We start from the raw sequence: 15,728 nt of genomic DNA on the forward strand, positions 1-15,728 counted from the left end.
TCTAGGGAAACATTTGAAAGAGTAATCCATTTTATTCTTAATACCTATTAAAAATTAAATAATAGACAGTTGAATTTTTGGATGTTAGTTTTCTGTTTGTTCACCATACCTTCTAACAAGTATTCTAAAAAATGAAACTTGAGTTTGAAAGTTAAAAAGAATCTGTTTAAGGTGTAATAGTTAAATAATGTTCTATACCTAATTCCTTGTTTGATCTTACTGCTCTATACCCTTAATTTGACTCATAATTATTTTTATGTGATGCTTTTATTAGTTGATTACATTTATGATGTTTTCATGTCATAAGTGCAATTATTAGCCAAAGTAATAAAATACTTGTTTGTCACAGGTAAACCCATTTGAATGGTGGCCTTTCCATAATCTTTTGAATTAACCTAATAAAATGGAATATTAATTTATCATGATAGAATTAAAAACAGAACCCTAAAAAATGCAGCTTCTTCTGACTTAGGGCTCAACACTAGTACATTTTTGATAAATCTAATTTATTTTCCTCATTTAAAAATTTATTTTGCTTCAAGAGAATTTGAGAAATTCTGTGTACAAAGTAATTTAGAATTTACTGTGGGAAAAGATATTTCTCTCAGGAATTTTCATCCAGCTAGGAATTCATCTCATACTGTGAATGAAGTGTGAAAATACCTCTCCAATTCCCTGAGGTTGCAGAACACTGCCCATGTCCTCTTGTGTTCTCCTGAAAATAATCAAGTGAGAGGATTTCCATAAATAATTTATTACTGAAATGCTGAGTTTATTTGGTTTTCTAGAAATGACTTAGGAGAAGTTATTTTGGGGCTATTCACAAATAGAAACTTCAGTTCTTCGGAAACGGTATGTTGGTTAAATGTAAACTTCACTGACTTTTTTTTTTTTTTTTTTTTTAAATCCCCCTTCATTAGGGCCGGCAAATTGAATATATAGATATAGAACGGCCCTCAACTGGAGGCCTTGGATTCAGTGTGGTGGCCTTCAGAGGTCAAAATCTGGGAGAAGTCGACATTTTCGTGAAGGAAGTGCAGCCAGGGAGTATAGCTAGCAGGTGAGGAAGGATGTTCATTTTGTGTTTTGCTAATTTTTTTTCTGACAATTCTGAAAACATTATTATAAAGAGAATAAGAAACAAGTCATACAAAACAGTTAACAATAGCAGCTAACATTTTCTCTTCCTATGCAGTTTTTAGGCCTTTTGCAGGTATTCTCACATATACTTGTGGCAGCAGTCTAGCTAGTAGTATCATTAGTCCATTTTATAGATGAGAATGCTGAGTTTCAGAGTTTCAATGGTTTACCTATAGTCACAGAGCTATTACTGCTGGAACCATGATGTGATTCCAAGACTGTCCAATGGCAAAGCTAGTGTTCTTTCTACTCCATCACACACTCTCACAATTGAACATGATATTTTAGCTATGGTCTGATCAATAAGATAGGCATATTGAAATTCACATTCTGCATACTATATTGTTTATTTATTTATTTATTAAAAAAATTTTTTTTAAATTTATTTATTATTTATTTTTGGCTGTGTTGGGTCTTCATTGCTGCACACGGGCTTTCTCCAGTTGCAGCAAGTGGGGGCTGCTCTTCATTGCAGTGTGCGGACTTCTCATTGTGGTGGCTTCTCTTGTTGCGGAGCATGGGCTCTAGGCCCGCGGGTTTCAGTAGTTGTGGTGCGCAGGCTCAGTAGTTGTGGCGCACGGGCTTAGTTGCTCCGCAGAATGTGGGATCTTCCCGGGCTAGGGCTCGAACCCACGTCCCTTGCATTGGCAGGCGGATTCTTCATCACTGCGCCACCAGGGAAGTCCTATATTGTTTATTAAACTTGATATTACAACAGCTTTTTTGGTGGTCATAACACACTGTTGATTATTTCACTTATTGTCAGTGAAAATCCCTCTCAAGTCTGTGTGACACGCCCACCCCCTCACCCCCACCCCCAGCCCACTGCACTTGTGCCTGGGCTGTATTTTTTTAAGGGTTGTGTGCAAGACTTGTATTTTGTTTCTATTTGATTTCAGATCTTTAGTTTATTACTCATTTAAAAAGCACAGTATTCATTATATTACTGTTGCCTGTTAGAAAACTAGCAGCAGTAGCATAACTATTACAAAAAATTTCTCAGTTAATAATATATTTTTGAATTCACATTATCCATTCTTGGGGATCAGAGTTATAGTCTCCCCAACTGAAAGTTCAGAAATAATGGATTTCTATGACTTTGTGTTATTCTACCGTCTAATGTAGCATTTCCTCAAGTTTGTTCTGAGGAGCCATAGCAATGGTCAACTATATTTGAGCAACTCCTGTTCTTGGAGATTGGTTATACATACTTAGGGTAATCATATAATTTATTGTCCAAGTTGGGACAGTTTTGGGGGTGAGAGGGTGTGCCATTAGTAATGACACTAAGACCGCAGGTATAAACTAGGGCTATTCTGGCAAACCTAGACAATCAGGGTAAACCTGGACTTAGAGTCACTTAATATTAGCTTCTTTAATACTATGCAGTCCCTTGACATAACGCCTATTTAACTTTGATTGGCCCAAATTTTCTTTTTAATTTTTTTAACTTAAAAATCATTATTGAGATATAATTCACATGACATAAATGTCACCATTTTCAGGTGTACACTTCAGTAGTTTTTAGTGTATTTTCAACGTTTCAACCTTCTTGTGGTCCATTCTTATATCTCAGTTACTCTGTACTAATAGTTCTGTAAGTACAAATTGAGATGAGCACTTCCAAAAAGAGGAGTTTCATATCTGAGTATGTAAAGATCCTTGCCCAAGGTTAAGGAGTCAGGTGGCTTCCCATAGGCAGTGGTGCTTGAAGGGAAATTTGAGAGGTGATACTGGAGTCTGCAGAGGGCAGAAGGTGTCAGGGAGAGGAATAGACGCTTTACTGGTAGCCCTGGTAAACTCCATCTTTGGAGTATGTCTGGTATTTACCTGGTGTGGGAGCTTAGTGCAAGGCAGTGTAAGAAGGGGCTGGAGAGAGGAAGGGGCCAGCCATGCAGGACCTTCCAGATCATCTTAAATGGTCTTCCTTTCTTCTGAGGACTTTCCACATAGAACTGTGTTATTTTATGAGCTTGCCTAACCCCTGTTGGCTCTCAAAGTCATGGAAATCCATCATTTCTGAACGTTGCAATGGAGAGACAAGAGCTGGTTTCCCCTTGAATGGAAAGTGTGAATTCAATTATATATATAGTATGAGAGAGTTAAATTAGAAGTAATAGTAGCAGTAAAATGAATACTATTCAACTTTAGAATGCATCAGAATCATATTTTCCAGGAGACTTCTCCTCTGCAGCTTGTTTATTTTGGGTTGAGTTTATATTTCCTAGGCAGATACTAACTGGAAAGAAATGAGATGTTCTAGAAGTCTACTGGGTAGAGGGAAAGGTAGATTAAAATAGATTGATTCCCAGAAAATAGAAAATTTGAGTGTGAGTAAATTAAGGACTGACTTATGCAAAATGAGTTATATCAAGGTTAAAAAGTTTTAAGAGTAACTTATTCATTTGGGATTAATTAAGAAATTTCCCTTAATGAACAAGCTGTGAATAGGAATTTAGGTGATGAAGTTAGAGAAAGGACAATGTAGGAGATGGGAAAATGGAAGGTATTCCTGGATATTGTCTTGTAGTGGTCACATTTAAAAATAAATGTTTCTTGGCACAGTTTTTGAAGGTGCTAGCCTCCTGTGTTCCCTCTTTGCCTGGCAAAGAATACAACTACTCTTTCTCTTTCCTCCTTTAAAAAAATAATGTTTCTTAAAAAAAAAAAAAAAAAGCAGTTTCTTTAGGACTAGGGAAAAGTTCACAAGCAACTTTCGCAATTTTAAAAATATATATTTCAAAATGATGAAAATCATTATGAAAATAATACATTCCTATAATATAAAATATAGAAATATAATTACCCCGCCCCCCCAAAGAAAAGCTCTTGGACTTTGACCACCCTGAGACAACTATAGGAAATACATTAGAAAGTTTTTTTTTTGTTTGTTCATTTGGTTGCGTCAGGTCTTAGTCGCGGCAGGTGGGTTCCTTAGTTGTGGCATGTGAACTCTTAGTTGCGGTATGCATGTGGGATCTAGTTCCCATACTAGGGATCGAACCCGGGCCCCCTGCATTGGGAGCGTGGAGTCTTAACCACTGTGCCACCAGGGAAGTCCCTAGAAAGTTTTCTTTTCTTCTTCTTTTGTTTTTGGCCTGCTGTGCAGCTTGTGGGATCTTAATTCCCCAACCAGGAATTGAACCCGGGCCACAGCAGTGAAAGCGTGGAGTCCTAAGCACTAGACGGCCAGGGAATTCCCTAGAATGTTTTCTTTTTATAAAGACAATGTCTTAGAATATATGCAATTTTATATCACTCTTATTTTCTAATATAACATAAGCCTTTCCTAATAGTCATAAAAAGATATATGAGCAACATTTTTAATGCAACATGATCTATTGTGAGAGCCACCCACAATTTTGGCATAAAAAATTGAAATATCCAACTTGTTAGTTCCAAAGGAGAATCTGAAATGTCTGAATCCCTGTCCTCAGAAAACTTAAAATCTAACAGGGAAGGATATAGTTAGCTCTGTGGACAGCATACTTAGTATAAATGGATGGTCAGTGAGTGATAAACAAGTGGCTCAGAGCACCATGATAATGAGGTAAGTGATGAAGGGAGAGAGAGACAGAGACGAGACACTCAGTTGCAATGTGGAGGGTGGATTGAATTTGGCTGAGCAGAGTGGAAGGGCATTAGAGATGGAGAAAACCATTTACACAAAAGCAGGAAATACCAGACATGTTTGAGAGGGAAAGAGTAAATCAGGATAGTTGGAAAAGAGGTTTATATAGGGAGGAAGCCAAGTTGGAAGAGTACTTTGGGGCCAAATGTAGAGACCTTTGAATACCAACCAAGTTTACATTGTGTCCTAGAGGTCAGAAGTTAACCAAATTCTGGTCCATGATAAAGTTTTGCTGAATCTGCTGTGACCTGAGAAAAAATAAGGGCAATTTAATGGAATTTTCATAATTCTAAATTTATGAGTTAGACTTCTCTGTTCTGAGATGAATCCCTTCTCAGGGAGATTTTTTTATATTGAAGGTTAAAGATATTCTTTTATAAAATAGTCATGACAAGAGTTTGTTTTCTTTCCTTTGACTCTCTCCTTATTGGTCAACAACTATAGATAATCATTATATACTTTCGAGTTGGGGAATACTAGCATGAAGAGAGCCTAGAAAAATAAACCTTGAGGAATTTTACAAGTTAGGTTTTAGGTATTCGATAAGGATCTCAATTGGTTGGTTGACATTGGGAATAGAAAGGAGGAGATGGGTGGTGCAAGAGAGTTAAAGAAAGATAAGAAAGAATTGTGGTGATAATGAAGAAACAGGAAGAGCTGGAGGGGTGTATAGGAGATAATGAAGTCAAATACAGCAAACCAGAGTAAATCCTACTATTAGTATGCACTTTAAGAAGTTAAAGAGTCAGACTACTGTCAGGTAGTCGGGTTTAGAGTCAGACTACTTAGATAAGATGCTAAGCTTGCTTTAATTTCCTGCACATCAAATTTAACTAAGTACTTTAAAAGGTGATTGTGAGGAATAAAGGAGATAATGCCTATAAAGTATTTAGCACAGTTCCTAGCTCATAATAAGTGCTCAGTAAATATTAACTATAATAGTACTTTTTTTCTTAAGATTTTGCTAATTTCTTTTAAAAATTTCTTTTAAAAAATCATTTTTACTTTGGTTAGCAGTTGGGAAATTTGTGATTGGGACAGAGAGAAGGGCTCAGATACAGATTTGGAAATAATCTCTATTGATTTTCATAGAGAGTTTGGCCTCTGTTGACAAATGTTGGAGAAGTAAAGGACAATGGGGATGGGATGAATCTGTTAGAGAGGAGGTTATTGATGAACATATAGCCCTGTATGGTACATGCAGAAGTCAGATTGGAAGGGGTTCAGGAGTACAGGTTTGGTGCCACAATGAGGACAATGTCCATACTTGTAAAACCTTAGCAATGGGGCCCTATACATTGTTTTTGCTTATTTTTCTAGCCATATGGCTTTTAAAATGTGTGTGTGTAGGGATGCACTACTTAATTGGTTAATTAGTTAATAAGTGCTTTAATGAAAAGCAGTCTGAAGAGCTCTTTTGTATTATACAATTAAATATTTCAGTAAATGTGCTAAGTGAAGTAGTACCATAACATATAAACTACCTGAATAGTAGATTTTAAGAATCAGGCTATTATGTCACTTAAAATTTTCTTATTTCATCAAGGGATCAAAGGTTAAAGGAAAATGACCAAATATTGGCTATTAATCACACACCACTGGATCAGAACATTTCCCACCAGCAAGCAATTGCATTGTTACAACAAACCACTGGATCTTTGCATCTGGTTGTGGCCAGGGAACCAGTCCACACAAAAAGCAGCACTTCTACCAGCCTAACTGATGCAAATCTGCCTGAAACAGTGAGTTGCAAATTTGGAAAAACACTTAATTTTGAGTTACGCCTTTGATTTTAAGAAGTGTAAAGACATTTAGAAAATGTCGTTTTATTTATCGTAGTTCAAGAAAGATGATTATATCTCCAAATGCAGCGTTAGCATGTTAAACAAGATATTTCATGGGGGGTTTTGTTTTGTTTTTTCAATGTCCTATGATTCTCCTTGTTTAAGATTATTATTCAATATAGAGGGCAAATTGTAGTATTGGGTGTAATTTGGTGATGGAAGGAATTCCCTGGTGATGTAACCACTTAATTAAGCTGGGAGTTTTTATTAGAGATTTACTATTGAGTTTTTAAATTAAGATTTGGTTATTTGTTTCAAAAACATTTTTTAAAATTATATTGGGTGTTTATGACTAGATTATGGATACTGCACAATTATAGAAGTTTTTCTTCTTTTCATGTAAGGATGTATACTGAACAATTTAAAAGAATAAAAGTTTATGTTCCTTTGGGAGTCTTTAAACTTGCTTTGTAACATTTACAGATTTTGGCCTGCATCTTCAAAATGCAAGCTAATAAATCTTATTTTCTTATAACACTAAGTGCTAGCTGATTTATTTAATTTCCATTCATTGGACAAAAGAAAAAATAGACTGGGTACAGTACAAGGTCACAACACTAATGTATAGACATTTTCCCTGTTGTAATCAGTAATATTTATATAGCACAATTTACATAATAAATAGAATGAACAAAGTGGGAAGTTGCTTAGCATAGTGATTAAGAACAAGGGCTCTGGAGTCAGGCTAAGGTGGGTTCAGGTCCACTTCTTGCTTCGTAGCTGAGTCTTACTGGGCAGATGCCTTGACTTCTCCATACCTCAGTTTTCTCATCTGTTGCTTGGAATTGATAACAGTGTCTAGTTCACAGAGATGTTGTGAGGATTAAGTGAGAATGCATGTGAAGAGCTAAACACAGTGCCTAGGGCAGAATAAATACTCTGTGAATATTAATTGCTGTCCCTAATTTAGGCATTTTTAGCAAACATTGTTGCTTCCTGGATACTAGGTATTGTTCCAGGTGTGAATTTATTAAATAGTCCCAATATCTCTGGTTATTTTAACATTGCATAGTAACTTTCCAATTTAGTGTAATAGAAGAACTAAGTAATAAGTATGCCCTGATGTCTTGAGGGGGAGACTTTTGCTCTGCAGGCGCATTATGTGAATTTAATGCGTACTTCTGATGGAGCCTGCTAGTAGAGGAAAAATGCTTATGTCTCTTAGTCTGATTTGTATAATCCTATTGCTAATATCTTCAGTTAGGCCTATGTTTCCTCTCCTTCATCAGAGTCTCTTCAATTATTCTGGTCACTCTGTGTCCTCACAATCGCATGCTTCACATTGCTGCTAGATTAATCTTTCTAAACCACTGCTTTGTTCCTGTTGTTCCCTCTTCTAAAACCTTCAGTTATTCCCACTTATCTGAGCCTAGCTTTGCTCTTAAATTTCCCTTTTGCTTGAATGTCTTTTTTCTCTGTAGAGCAATTAAAATGCTACCTTTTCCTTGAAGCTTTCCATAAGTTTTCATTGGATTTGACCTCTTGTTTCTACATTCCTCCCATCTTTATAATATTTTATGATTCTCTTTTAATTCAGATAAACACATATTTATTGGTTTCTACTAGGTGCTTGGCACTGTGCTAGGTATCAGGCATAGACTGGGGAATGAGACAGTGTGTTTCTGTCCTCTTAGAGCTACAGTGTCCTATGGTCCAATATTCTGTCTTATATTTTAATTGTTTATGTTTTAGTTTATCTCTCTACCGGATTATAAAATCTGTAAAGGCAGGGACCATATGTGATCATCTTTATGTATCTCTGAGCCTCTAGAAAGTTGACTTGATTAATTGTATGAATATTAAATTTTTTGTCTACCTGTTACCTTAGTAATTACTGTATTGGTAAGCGATGAATGTATGTGCTTTGCTAACACTTTGCTTCTTACTTGCTATAAATTTGTAGGTTCGTTGGGGCCGTATTGAAGATGTTGAGCTCATTAATGATGGCTCTGGATTAGGTTTTGGAATAGTTGGAGGAAAATCGAGTGGTGTAGTTGTGAGGACTATAGTTCCTGGAGGATTAGCAGATCGAGTAAGTTGACCTTCTTTGATTTAATTTTGGTTTTTTACAATTTAAATTGTATGGCTTGAAATGTAATTTTATAACATGGGTTACTAGGATATATGTTTCCATGACCAGAATTTAAGTATAGCTAAATATGTTTTTTTCTATAAGTGTTAATATACACTCACTCTGCTTTATTTTAAAAAGCTCCTAAATCAACGTTTTTGCGGGTGGTTTTTTTTTTTTTTTGCCTGTGATTGGCAGTCATCTTGATTTTTTCAAAAGACAATATTTTTTATTGAAAGGAATCATTAATGGTTATTGTATTCTGAATATCTATATTATTTTCTCCCAGTGTATCTTTCAAGGTCCTAAATGTTAAAATCAGATGGTACAGCGATTATAAACTTTTATCTCAATATCGTTTGTGGTAAATTTCACTAGAATTACAAATTTCTGGCATTATAAATAAAAATACTACCCTTCATTATTTAGCAGTGTTCAAACTGAAAGTGGGCCATTTTAAAACTTATCAACTGTTTCTGCTTAGTTTTACATTGAAGAAAATGTTAAGTACTACATTGAGTTTTTAAAAAGTAGTTTAGAAATTTGAAGCTACTTAATACAGTAATGAGTTCATATTATATAGACTGTCCATGATAATCAGAATGATTTGTAAATGTTACTGATTAATGTCTAGTCACATGTAAAAATTTATCCCTTCTAAAAAACATATAAAGTAAAAATGAACTTGCTGTGCACATGCAGCTTTGAGGCAAGTTCCTCAGCTCTCTATTTCTAGTCAAGATTGCTCCACCTTGGGTTAGGACTCCGTGCTTCCATTGCAGGGAGCACAGGTTCGATCCCTGGTCAGGGAACTAAGATTCCTCAAGGCATGCGGCCAGGCCAAGAAAAAAAAAAAAAAAAAAAGGTTGCTCTACCTTATATAAATTGTGGAGCTATTAATATTCCTATTATCCTTTCAGCAGCTAAGTGTATTTATTTAGCATAATGGCTCTCAGAGTTTTGTCTGTGGGTCCCTGAGTCTTTTGCAGGGGGTGTACAAGATCAAAACAACTTACATAATAATAGTAAGATGTATTAGCCCTTTCACCATGTTGACGTTTGCACTGATGACACGCAAGCAGTGGTAGGCTAAACCTGCTGGTGCCTTCGTGTGACACAGGGCAGTGGCACACAACTGGATTAGTAGTCATTGCATTCTTCTCCACATGTGCTTGCCACTGCAACAGCAACAATGCCAGTCTCACTTAAGAAAGTGCAATAAAAACGAATTTAAGTAAATATGACCTTTGAGCGCATGTCTTTTTAATACCGTGTGACAAAATCGGATGTACCGTATAGCACTTCTGTCATGTACTGAAGTATGGCGGTTTTCTTGAGGGAAAACATTTGTGAGACAAACTAGCCCTGTTTTAATATGGAGCAGCATTTTAATTTTTTAAATTTATTTTTAAATTTTTTGCTTTTTTCCCAAAAGTTTCTGAGATCTAATTTTTTGGAAATGCATTATTTTAGTTTCAGGATTACAGCATAATGATTTGATATTTCCATATATTATGAAATGATCACCACAACGCGTCTAGTTAACATCCATTTCCTCATAGTTAGAAATTTTTTTTTCTTGTGATAAGAACTTTTTTTTTTTTTTTTGGCTGGTTGGGTCTTCGTTTCTGTGCGAGGGCTTTCTCTCGTTGCGGCGAGCGGGGGCCACTCTTCATCGCGGTGCGCAGGCCTCTCACTATCGCGGCCTCTCTTGTTGCGGAGCACAGGCTCCAGACACGCGCAGGCTCAGTAGTTGTGGCTCACAGGCCCAGTTGCTCCGCGGCATGTGGGATCTTCCCAGACCAGGGCTCGAACCCGTGTCCCCTGCATTGGCAGGCGGATTCTCAACCGCTGCACCACCAGGGAAGCCCCGTGATAAGAACTTTTGAGATCTAGTCTCTTAGCAACTTTCAGGTATACAATACAGTACTGTTAACTACAGTCACCATGCTGTGGTTTATATCCCTATGATTTACTTATTTTATAGCTGAAAATTTGTACCTTTTGATCTTCTTCACCCATTTTGCCCTCCCGCCACCCCCCTGCCTCTGGCAGCCACCAATCTAGAATACCATTTTTATTTTTGAAAGGATAACTGACAGAAAAATTATGATTATTCAGACTTGGTTATTTGGTAGACAGTTCCTTGAAACGAATGAAGTGAGCCTGTTACCTCAAGAAAAAACAACTGACAGCATTTGTTGCTGATGATAAAATTTGAACTTTCAAGCAAAAATTAGAATTTTGGAAAAGTTTGTGTTTTACCATAAGCTTGAAATTATCCAATATTTAAATACTTCTCTGATTAGATTGTTGGTGATATTAATAAATATGATTTTTTTTGATATTGTATAATGTTATATGTCAGTATTTAGAAAATCTGCATAACTCTAGGAATCAGTATTTTCTGAAGATCAATGTGTAGTATGGCAAAATAATATATAGGTAAAAAAATCCATTCAGAATTCAAGATTGATCAATAGATTTTAATGAAACAGTATCTGAAAGTTTGTTGATGTTGTTTCAGATTCCACATTGCAACTGATTTTTAAAAAATCAGTTTTTAACTGATCTTTAAGAAATCACCACTTGTCATGTTTTGGTGTGTTATCAAAGAATGGGCTGAAAGGGCTATTGAAATACTCCCCCATTTTCCAAATATATATCTGATTGAGACCAGATTTTCTTTATATACTTCAACCAAAGCAACATAATGCAATATACTGAATGCTGAAGCAGATATGAAAATTCAGCTGTCTTCTTTTAAGTCAGATATTAAAGAGATTTGTAACAATTTCTTTAAGAATACCACTCTTCTCACAATTTTTTTGTTTTAGAAAACATAACTTTTTAAAATTAAAAAAATATCAATATGTAAAAAGTATATATTAATATATTACATATCTTAAATATTTAAAAAGTTTCTCAGTGCTGTTTCCCAATTCAGTTGATATCAGCAGATATCAACAGAGAGAACTACATAAACAAAAGCTCTGAGATCTCAGTAATTTTTGAGATATAATTGACAGACAATAAATTGCACATATGTAAAGTATACAATTTGGCGTGTTTGCTGGTGAGTCTGAAATCTGTAGGGCAGACCAGCAGGCTGGAAACTCAGGCAAGAGTTGACATTAAAGTCTGGACTCTGAAATTTGTAGGGCAAGTTGGCAGGGTTTCTGTTATAGTTTTAAGGCAGAATTCCTTTTCCAGGAAACCTCAGTTTTTGCTCATAAAGTCTTCAGCTGATTAGTTGCTCCGCGGCATGTGGGATCTTCCCAGACCAGGGCTCGAACCCGTGTCCCCTGCATTGGCAGGCAGATTCTCAACCACTGCGCCACCAGGGAATCCCAATCTGGTTACTCTTTTCCTTTTGAACTCTCCTCCTTTTCCCCCTACCCCTCCCCTTCTTTTTTTGTCTTTCTTTTCTCTGTTGCCAATTCAGCTGTTCATTAAAAGTATTATATTTTATTCAGCATTTTTTGATGGCTTCTTTATCAACCATTTTGCCACGACTCAAAGTCTGATGAATTGTTATTAACTAGTGAAGTTAGACCAATGATTTCTCATAATAATTTTCTTTTGTTTTTTTCTTGGATTAAAGGATGGAAGACTCCAGACAGGAGATCACATCTTGAAGATTGGTAGCACAAATGTGCAGGGAATGACCAGTGAGCAAGTTGCTCAAGTGCTGAGAAACTGTGGGAATTCTGTCAGGATGCTTGTTGCAAGAGACCCAGTTGGTGAAATTTCCATAGCCCCTCCTACCCCTGCAGCCTTACCTGTTGCCCTGCCTGCTGTGGCCAACAGGAGCCGTAGTTCTGTGAGTATACAAATTGCTCTTTCATCATAAATTCAGTACTGGGTGTGATTTACTGGAGGATTAGAAATGTTTTCCACTCCAGGTGTCGCATGGGTGTGAGTTGTGTCTCAGTGCTCAACAGGGAAGCAGAGGAGAGCCCAATTTGTAGACACTAGACAAGTTTGATTTTCTTTTTTTTGCCATTTCTCAGGGTTAAGTCATTCAACTTCCCTGAGCCTCAGCTACTCATCTGTAAATTGGAGAATAATAATACCTGCATTTCTATTTCGTAAGATTGGTGAACAGATATCCAGATAGTGGAGGGGAAACTGTAAATACTGGTCAATGTATGTGTGTTATCACTGATAAGAACAGACTGGCCAAAGGGAATAGACATTAATAATAATAATATTTATTTTGATCATTAACAATCATTACAGTTATATAATAATCATTACTATTAATCATTGTCAAGCACCTGGAATTGTCTGAGTCATCTGAATTTTTCATAAGAATTCTACAAGGTAGGTCTTATCATCCACTTAATAGATGAGGAAATGGAAGTCCAAATAACTTGTTTTAAAGGTCACATAGGTAGTAAGTTGCAAAGCTGGGGTTTGAATTTAGATCTTTCTGGTCCATTCCAAGTTCTTTTTTTGGTTTTTGTCTTTCAGTCTTATTAAGATAAAATCGACATACAGCACTTTATAAGTTTAAGGTGTACAGCCTGGTGATTTAATTTACATACGTCATGAAGTGATTATCAGAATAAGTTTAGTGAACATCCATCACATCATATACAGTTAAAGAAATAGAAAAAAAATTTTTCTTGTGATGAGAACCCAGGATTTACTCTCTTAACTTCCATACATAACATACAATGCTAATTATATTTATCATGTTGTATATTACATCCCTAGTACATATTCATCTTATAATACAAGGTACAAATGGAAATTTGTACCTTTTGACTGCCTCAATCTGGTCCCCCCATCCCTCAGTCCCAAGTTCTTTCCACCCATCTCACAGGCTCTGAATCAAGAGATAATAAGGCAAAAGGAAAAGAAATAGTTTTTAAAAGGACGAGCCAGGAAGAAGAAAAGAGAAGTGATTATGGTGAGATTATGGTGAGAAGGGGGTGGGAAGCCACCTTTCAGATTCATTCGATGTCTTCTGGAAAGGCTTTCCCTACTTGGAACCATGTGAGTGGAAGTTTTCTGTCAGAGATATTAGAATCATTTTTGTTTTCTTCTCCAAACTAGTTAGAACCATTTTCTTTTCCATCCATTATTCTGGTTTTCTGAAGCCTTCTACTTTGTAGTGAGGGAACAGTGTAGCTGTGTGATAAGTGAGAATTTGATGCAATCAGTTATTTACTTTCTATTATTAATATTTTGAATTGAAAGCAAGGTATTATGTTTTTAGACACCTTACTCTTTTACAGAAATATTTTAAATTAGAAGACAAGAATGATAATCAGTTTTAGGTCAATATTTTTTGCTTACAGTAGTTAGTCTTACCATTTGTTTCTAACTTTCTTTACAGTAAATTCTTTCAGATACAGATTTATGCTGAGTTTTTTCTAAGTGGCTGTATTAGTTTTCTCTTGTTGTATAGCAAATGATCACAAACGTAGTGGCTTGAAGCAGCACCCTTTGTTGGTCCACAGTTCTGTAGGTCTGAAGTCTGGGTGAGCTTAGGTGGGCTCTTCTTAGAGTCTTACAAAGCTTAAATCAAGGTGTTGGCCTGGCTGGGCTCTTATCTGGATGCTCTGGGAACAGTCCATTTCCAAGCTCTATCATATTGTTGGCAGAATAGTTTCTTATAGCCATAGGACTGAAGTCTCTGTATTAATGGCTGTCAGCTAAGGACCTCTTTCAGCTCCTTAAGTCCCCCTGTGTTCCTTCTCACATGACCCCTCCTTCTTCAAACCACAAGTCCAGTCCTTATCCTTCAAGTCTTTTTCACTTCCCTTTCTGCCATCAATAGGAGAAAACTCTCTGCTTTTGAAGGGTGCCTGCTTAGATTAGGCTTACCTGGATAATCTCCCTTTTCCATGATATAAACACAGGAATGGCGCCAGGGATCAAAAGTCATAGAGACAATCTTAAAATTCTGCGTACCGGGGCTTCCCTGGTGGCGCAGTGGTTGAGAATCTGCCTGCTAATGCAGGGGACACGGGTTCGAGCCCTGGTCTGGGAAGATCCCACATGCCACGGAGCAGCTGGGCCCGTGAGCCACAACTACTGAGCCTGCGCGTCTGGAGCCTGTGCCCCACAACGGGAGGGGCCGCGATAGTGAAAGGCCCGCGCACTGCGATGAAGAGCGGTCCCCGCACCGCGATGAAGAGTGGCCCCCGCTTGCCGCAACTAGAGAAAGCCCTCGCACGAACCGAAGACCCAACACAGCCAAAAATGAATAAATAAATAAAGTAGCTATAAAAAAAATTAAAAAAAAAATGCAAAGAAAGCTTCTTTAAAAAAAAAAAAAATTCTGTGTACCACAGGTGCTCAGAAAATACTTGACAAACCATGCACAAATTGACTATGTACACAAGCTAGATAACTAAACGTTATATATCATTAAATTTATTTTTTCCTTTCAGGACAATTCTACTCTTTTTGAAACTTATGATGTTGAACTCATTAAAAAAGATGGACAAAGTCTTGGAATTAGAATTGTTGGTTATGTTGGAACCGCTCAGACAGGTAAATGAATCATTTCTATTTTACATTTGGAAATCATTGTAAAGGATGTTCAGGTTTCTAGAGAGTAAAATTAAATGTCTGCAGATTTTAATTGAAACATTGAACAATAAAACCATGAATCTGTAATAGCAACCAATTACAAAAAATGATTAGAGAATCACAGTTTTATCTCAGTAGTTTTATAGCTGGCTCGATAGTCATTAACAAAAGAATTTAATTTATCCAACATAGTGTATAACATTTGATTTGTACCTCCTCTTGTTTCTAAGATAGATATATTTTGAATATTGAGACTGTTGCATATTATGACATTTTACATGTGATAAAGTAAAATGATTACTGCATATATTTCATATTGTGAATGTCAAAAAAGTATTACTATTATGTTTAATTATTAAAAGAAGGTAAAACAAATGCTTTAATTAGAATTATTTTTCTTTCATATAAAGGGAATACATTGTAAGAATAAATGCATGGCCCAAGTATCTCTGAATAATACTCCCTGAACTCCGACATGCAAAGCTTTGGTAAC

The 15,728-nt window shown here is 36.3% G+C and overlaps 1 protein-coding gene across 16 annotated transcripts in view; it reads left to right on the plus strand.

Annotated features, from left to right (window-relative positions):
• The window catches only part of PATJ (PATJ crumbs cell polarity complex component), a 343,677-nt gene that overhangs the window by 14,569 nt on the left and 313,380 nt on the right, over window positions 1–15,728 (plus strand). For all 16 annotated transcript variants that reach the window (XM_057543576.1, XM_057543586.1, XM_057543555.1 and 13 more), the window contains exons 5-9: window positions 921–1,060; window positions 6,318–6,513; window positions 8,519–8,647; window positions 12,291–12,509; window positions 15,094–15,196. In XM_057543576.1, coding sequence (XP_057399559.1) covers window positions 921–1,060; window positions 6,318–6,513; window positions 8,519–8,647; window positions 12,291–12,509; window positions 15,094–15,196 — 787 coding nt within the window. The remainder of the gene's footprint in view (window positions 1–920; window positions 1,061–6,317; window positions 6,514–8,518; window positions 8,648–12,290; window positions 12,510–15,093; window positions 15,197–15,728) is intronic.

This window comes from Balaenoptera acutorostrata, chromosome 1, assembly GCF_949987535.1.
Source record: "Balaenoptera acutorostrata chromosome 1, mBalAcu1.1, whole genome shotgun sequence".
NCBI lineage: Eukaryota > Metazoa > Chordata > Mammalia > Artiodactyla > Balaenopteridae > Balaenoptera > Balaenoptera acutorostrata.